General features: G+C 42.4%; 1 protein-coding gene across 1 annotated transcript; it reads right to left on the bottom strand.

Annotated features, from left to right (window-relative positions):
• Positions 1-332: 332 nt before the first annotated feature.
• LOC127348606 (serpin-Z2B-like) lies at positions 333-3,450 on the bottom strand. Its single transcript, XM_051374571.2, has 2 exons — positions 2,988-3,450; positions 333-1,245 (listed from the first exon to the last, which is right to left on the bottom strand). The coding sequence occupies exons 1-2, from the start codon at positions 3,408-3,410 to the stop codon at positions 466-468; spliced, it is 1,203 nt and encodes a 400-aa protein (XP_051230531.1). The 5' UTR covers positions 3,411-3,450; the 3' UTR covers positions 333-465.
• Between the last annotated feature and the right edge of the window lie 3,481 nt (positions 3,451-6,931).

The following is a 6,931-nucleotide window of genomic DNA, read 5'->3' on the forward strand; positions in this document are numbered from 1 at the left end:
TCGGTAAAAGTGTAGGTGTGGTTTTGCAAAATCACTAGCGCAACAAGTTTCGTGGGACAAAGGAAGTATTATATTTGCGCCCATTTTACTTTCTAGTGTCAATGCATTTGAGTCCTCCGAATATGGTTAGAACTTGCCCTACCTTATCACAGGGACATGGCTCATCAACCAGCTTTCCTCCCTCTGTTCATTTGTCCAAAAATCTCTAGCTAGGGAGTCCATTATAGGGTGGGCCTTTCCCTTCTTTTTCTGAAAAATAAAGGCACAACAAGCTTAAACTACTAGACTCCATAGAAATTCTGGATTATTGTCATTTCACAAACTTCTTATTTCGAAACAAGAACATATATTGGATTTATTGCATGGGCAGCATGATGGAATGTTGAAACCCTTCACTTATTACATACTTCACTTATATGTGAAAGAAGAGGTCGCTGCCTAGGTAACAGATTCAGAGGATACACCTTATAAAGACAGGATGGGGTTTACAACATGACCAACGAACAACACCACACCGGTGTCATCTTCACGGATAAGGAAGAGGAATGGATGATCAACAACAAAATCGGTCCTCAAGGGCATTGCCAGAAACGTCACCCCTACGGCAGTTGCCGCGGCAGCCTCAGTTCCTTCTTCATTTACTTCGACAAATGATTTGTGCTGAATAGATGAGATGTACAGGTTTTGTGCCACTTGACAATCCACCATCTCTGAAAAATCTGCTCCTGGGCTGAATGGCAGCTGAAGACCCAAACCTTGGAGAAACTTGGATGCTTCAAATCCAAATGATATCTTGAACTTAGGGAGCTTGAACTGCCCGACTTCAACCTTCTCTGATGGGATATGGGTCTCTATGAACTCTGGCTCAGAGCTCAACCTTTTAACCAAGCTCCAGAGACCGTCACGTGCTTCTGGAAGAAGAATGTACATGGAAAATTGCCTCTTGTCCCCACCTTGCAGGTAAGGAAGCTTAAGTACCTTCAAGTTGTTGCTAGACGAAATGTATTGCTTCTTTGTGGTAGACATGAATGGTGTTTGAACTGAGCTCCCATCAAGAAGGTAGAACATATCGTCCTTTGTCTTAGATGCATCAAACTTCTCAGGCCAAGCTCCTTTGAAATAAAGGGCATTACCAAGAACCAGTTTAGTTGTACTGTCAACAGATCCTTCAGGGAGGATATCTTTGATGAGACCTGATGTGATTTCCTCTACCCATGAATTAACTTGATGAGCAGCTTCAGCAGGCTGGAGCAATGAAACATACATCAATGGTTAGAACCGGCAAAATTACGAAACTTACTAGTTGCAGTTTCTAGAATGAAAAAAATAATTATGCAATCAAAAGGATATACATCAAGTTTTAAATATGATTAAATAAATGAATAAATGGTAATAACAGCGCTGAGAGTGCAAAAAAACTTACTGAGTTATCATAAAGCATTTACGTAGAAAATTTTCACATCCATTTAATAGAAAAGGTTCACATATATTTCATGTATAACTTAAAACTAAGACAGTCTAGACGAACATAATAAATGGTCACCATTATATCTAGAGTATACTATGCAATAATACTATTTCCACAACCATGAACATTATGGTATGCTGTGTTATATCTCTTAGGGACGAAATTCCCTTGATGGAAATAAATGGAAACCACTTAAGGAACTTGACATAATTTATCATTCTCGAGGGTCAGAAACCACATCGTTACTATTGAAAACAGGTGGCTTATTCAAATATACTAGAGGCAACATGAGACCACAATGAATAATATATAGTTCGAAAGTTACATTACTTCATGTAAATACTCCCTCCGTCCTAGTTTTTAAGTCATATTCTCAAAAACTATTTGTCCCATAACCCCCACCTTCTAGGCATAATTTTATTTAATGTGGAAGAGAAAGGGGTTGCATGCACCAATGAGGGAGAAAAAGAGAATGCATGCACCAATTAGGGAGTGAAAGAGGCTGGATGCACCAATGAGAGAGAGAAAATGAGACCCAATTAGCTAGTACCTTGGGCTTAGATATTCAAAAATTGTGACTTACATATTAGGACGGAGGGAGTACCTAAAGTTCAGTAATTAAGTCCGATAAATATGGAAATGAATTAATAAATCTGTTACAAGATGAAGACAACTAGACAAGGAAATAAATAGCTCAAGCTTGAAATCTTTGATAGTCCAACGTTCTGTCCATTCTATTGCATTAATATGTACGGTAACGATGGGAATACTATATCACCTTGATGTGATGTTTAAGTCAATAAAATGTCCCTTCGATGAAAAAAATACAGTCAAAATACATAGCTATATAATAGTGCAGAATTAAGCCCCCAAACTTGAAATCCATCATATATAAATAACTGCAAAATTTGAAATACAAAATGGTTGAAAAGTATTTTGGAAAATGTGAAGTATATTTGTTTCTACAGTAAATTTAAATTCTATTTAAAAATGATGAGTTAAAGTATACTCCAAACAATCTTAGTAAAAAGTAAGAGTTAAAGTACGTGTTAATAAACCAACCGTGCCACCCGAGTTCCTAATAATTAGGTTCATGCCTGACCAAAAATTAATAAAAGTATATGAAGATTATTTGAAAGTGTTGATATCATTAGAAAGTGTTTTGCAATACACATTCAATGATATTAATTTTTTACGACATAATCGAGATACTGTTGCTAATTTTTTGGGTCAAAGACTCATAAGCATGTGCGCATTATTCATGAGACCGGATGATACTACTATAGGGCTAATGATTAATCCCTTTTCCCATTGGTAATCATAGGTCAAAGGAATAGATTCATTAATTAGTACGGTTATATTAGTATACTTTTTTTATACGACATATACAAAGAGAAACATGGATTGCGCTTGAAATGTTTCTAGTCCGAGTCAGCACAAAACAACCACTCTGTGAAACAATGGACATATATTTTGAAGAACTAGCTATACAATAATGAAGGGTTCAAGAAAGGATCACCTTAGTTTGAAAGTCGGCGGACTGCACGTTGGCCTTGTACCTGCCAACAGCAAGCTCCTGAAAGGAAGGCTTGAGCGCGAGTGACGCGTCGACAAAGATGCCGTTGGCGAAGGCGATGTGCGGGCCACCGACGCAGGACGCGTCGGTGAGCACGAGCTGCACCACTTGCTCAGCAAGGGCTTGGAGGCCCTCAGCCTCCTCACTTGCTTCCCCTGTCCCGAGAGTGGCGACAAGCTGCTCGCGGGTGGCGCCCCTTGCACCAGCAGCGAGGAGGCTGAGCCCAACATGGAGGGAGAGTGGAGAGTAGGCAACATTAAAGGCTGCATACTCTGGGTTGGAGGATATGACAGAGGCGAGGCGGAGGGCGAAGCGGGTCTGGTTCGCGATAGAGAGGCGGACGTCGGTGGCTAAGGTGGTTGCCATGGCCAGAGTGTTTTTCCTTCGACTATGGCTACACACTGAACACAAGAGTAATAGAGAACGGGAAGCACAATTTTCATGGGTGTTCTGCTCGGTATTTAAAGGGCGTAATGGCTGGAACTTGGATGCTTTTTGCATTGTGTTGGCCAACATAAACCGTACGCAAAAGCAATCTGGAAGAGCTATCAAGCATCATGAAGGGAGATAAGATGATTTTAAGCGTCCTTAATCAGTCACCGTCACGTCACTTGGTTCTTGGATCTATCATATCTTGGTAAAGCGTGCGGCCCCAATCAAGCTTACAGACACGTCTGAATTCTGTAGAACATATCGGATTTATATGGAGATTACTTCGCATCTCATTGCCTTTTATGCCTTGGATTTAGAAGCATCTGTGTTGTTTTCTTATGATCACACAACTGATTAGTACTAATTAAATTCCAAGATTGGGATTGCGATGCCAATGTGTAAAGTTTCCCTGGAAAGAAGAGCTGCGTGATGTAGCATAACTGACATATGTGGATTTTTGTTGAGTATCACGAGTTGTGGGTTTAGCTCGTCGTGAAAGTAAAGTTTATATGAACCAACACTCAAAGCGTGGCAGGATTCCATTTCCCAACCGGTACGGTGCAGCACAGTTTTTCCAACGACACTTGGGGTTCCGCGCTTATTCTCACCGTCCAAACAGTTTTTAATCTTGATTTTCGTTCTGCATGTATGCAGTATATATGCATGTACGCAATGAAAAACTGGATTTGCAGATAAGAACGTAGCACCCAAATTATCACACCAAAGACATGACTTTTCTCGCAATTTAACTCCAAGTTCTCTAAGAAGAGCTTCAACCCATATCATTTCAGCTGTAGCATTAGCCAGTGACTTGTATTCTGCTTCAGTACTTGACCTTGAGACAGTGGCTTGTTTTCTAGCACTCCAAGAAATCAAGTTTGGTCCTAGAAAGACCGCAAAACCTCCAGTGGAGCGCTATGAAGTGTAGAAGTAGAGTGCTGAAATGTTATACCAATGCTGATTCTATCCTTGACATAGCGCATTATTCTCTTCACTCCATTCCAATGAGCAGTAGTTGGAGCATGAAGGAATTGACATACTTTGTTAACTCAGAAGGCGAAATCTGGCCTAGTAAGAGTAAGATATTGCAAACCTCCAACAATACTTCTATATTTGGTACTGTCTTCTAAGCCAAGAGGATACCCAACAACAAGAGACAGAGGATCAGTAGTAGACAATGGCGTAGGAGCAGGCTTACAATCTGTCATACCAAGCTTACTAAGCAGATCAGATGCATACTTTTCTTGTGTTAATAGCAAACCAGTAGAAGACCTCTTCACTTCAATGCCTAGAAAGTAATGTAGCTCACCAAGATCTTTAATAGCAAAGTTTTCATTCAACTCTCGAAGCAAAGCAGAAATAGCACCATCAGAGGAACTAGTAACTATTATATCATCAACATAAATCAGAATGTAAATAGTAACGCCTCATCTATGAAAGAGAAACAAGGAGGTATCTGCTTTGGAAGGAACAAAACCAAGATCATGCAGTTTTGAACTGAGACGAGAATACCATGCTCGAGGGGCTTGCATCAAACCATACAAGGTTTTGTCAAGTTTGCAAACATAATCAGGGGCATTGAGATCTTCAAATCCAGGTGGTTGTTTCATATAGACTTCCTCCTCCAGAACACCATGCAGAAACGCGTTCTTGACATCTAGTTGTCGCAAATTCCAACCCCTAGAGACTGAAATAGCCAACATTGTTCGAAAAGTAGCTACCTTTACCATAGGACTAAAAGTATCTTCATAGTCAATGTCATACCGTTGTTTAAAACCTTTTGCAGCAAGACGAGCTTTGTACCTGTCAATAGCGCCATCTGCTCGTTTCTTGATACGATCACTAGTAGGGAAACGCTTATAGGTGGAGCTTAGTTCTGTGGCGCACCACTAAAAATGCGCCACAGAAAGTTATTTTGTGGCGCACCAGGCACGGTGCGCCACAGAAATAGCTTAATTTTGTGGCGCACCAGGGAACCATGCGCCACAAAAACTTGGTGGGGCCCACACCCTGTCACCCCCAATCATTGGTTTACTTTTTCTATGGCGCACTGACCCAGGTGCGCCACAGAAATAAGTTATTCTGTGGCGCAGCTCCGCGGTGCGCCACAAAAATAGTCTATTCTGTGGCGCACTGGCTTGGCTGCGCCACAGAAATAAGGTATTCTGTGGCGCACTGTGCTCGGTGCGCCACAGAATTAGTGAACCAGATATACAAAAGTAGAGTCAACCTCCCACCTACCACACTACCCAAGCCATTCTTCTTCCTCCATCTAGCTCGTCCCCCTTCTCTCTCATACCATTTTGGCTATACTTTTCACTTGCTTGGGTATTTATTGCACTTACTTTGGTTGATACATAATTGGATTTGAGGAGAAGGCTCTCCATACTCTCTCCTCCTCTCGAACTCATCGATCGCGGTCTCGTCTCGGTATCGAATCTACAAGGTGAGTAGTTGGAGGAGACATACATATGCTTGGAGGAGACATGCATATGCTTGTAGATCTTGTGTGGCCGTCGTGTGTATGGATGCTTGTTGCAGGTGAAGCGCTTGTGTGTGTGCCGGTGTGGTGCATGGATGTTTGCCGAAATGTTGATTCATTTCCGTTTCGGCAAATTTTTGCACTACCCATATGTCCTACCTTGAGGAGAGGTCATGCCGAATTTTTCCGCTCCATGTAATACCTTGAGGAGAGGTACGGCCCATGCATGTGTGTGCATGTGTTGCGGTTCTAATTTCCTGTTCTATGTATACCATTTGCAGGCAAGCATGGTTCTCTCGATGAGTTCCGCTCAAATCTCTAGATACAAGATAGACGCGAAGGAGGACATGATTCAGAACAATAGGCGCCAGATAAGATGTCCGTGTCGATCATGCAAACTCGAGCGCTAGATCAACCCTGATTCCGGAAAACTGGAGGAGCACCTGCTGAGGCGCGGTTTCATGCAAGACAACCAGGCGCGGCCGGCCCCATCAAATGGTGCGCATGAAGACCATGTCGAGAGAGATGACTATCATCATGAAGAAGACTATCATCATGTCGACGGGGACTATCATCATGAAGAAGAAGTCGGCGGAGAATATCATCATGAAGAAGAAGATGCCGGCGGAGAAGATCATCATGATGAAGAAGAAGATTCCGGCGCGACCCCGCTAATTTCGGCCTTGCGGGACTCTCATGTTCAAGATCTGCTCCTCCAGGAGACGAGCAACGATAGAGTTGCAGCTAGAGAGAGAGCCAAGCTGTCGCAAATGGAGAAAGACGGGATGACTCCGATCTTTCCTGGGTGCCGTCCGCAGGATACGAGCTTGCATGTAACGCTTGATTACCTGCAGGACGCAGAACAAGTGGACCGATTCCAGCTTCAACAAGAACTTGAAATTCTGGCACGATCGTCTCCCGGAGGGGAACACATTGCCAAGTAGTATCGAGGAGGCCAAGAAAATCGTGTGCC

Source organism: Lolium perenne, chromosome 4 (genome assembly GCF_019359855.2).
Source record: "Lolium perenne isolate Kyuss_39 chromosome 4, Kyuss_2.0, whole genome shotgun sequence".
Classification (NCBI taxonomy): Eukaryota; Viridiplantae; Streptophyta; class Magnoliopsida; order Poales; family Poaceae; genus Lolium; species Lolium perenne.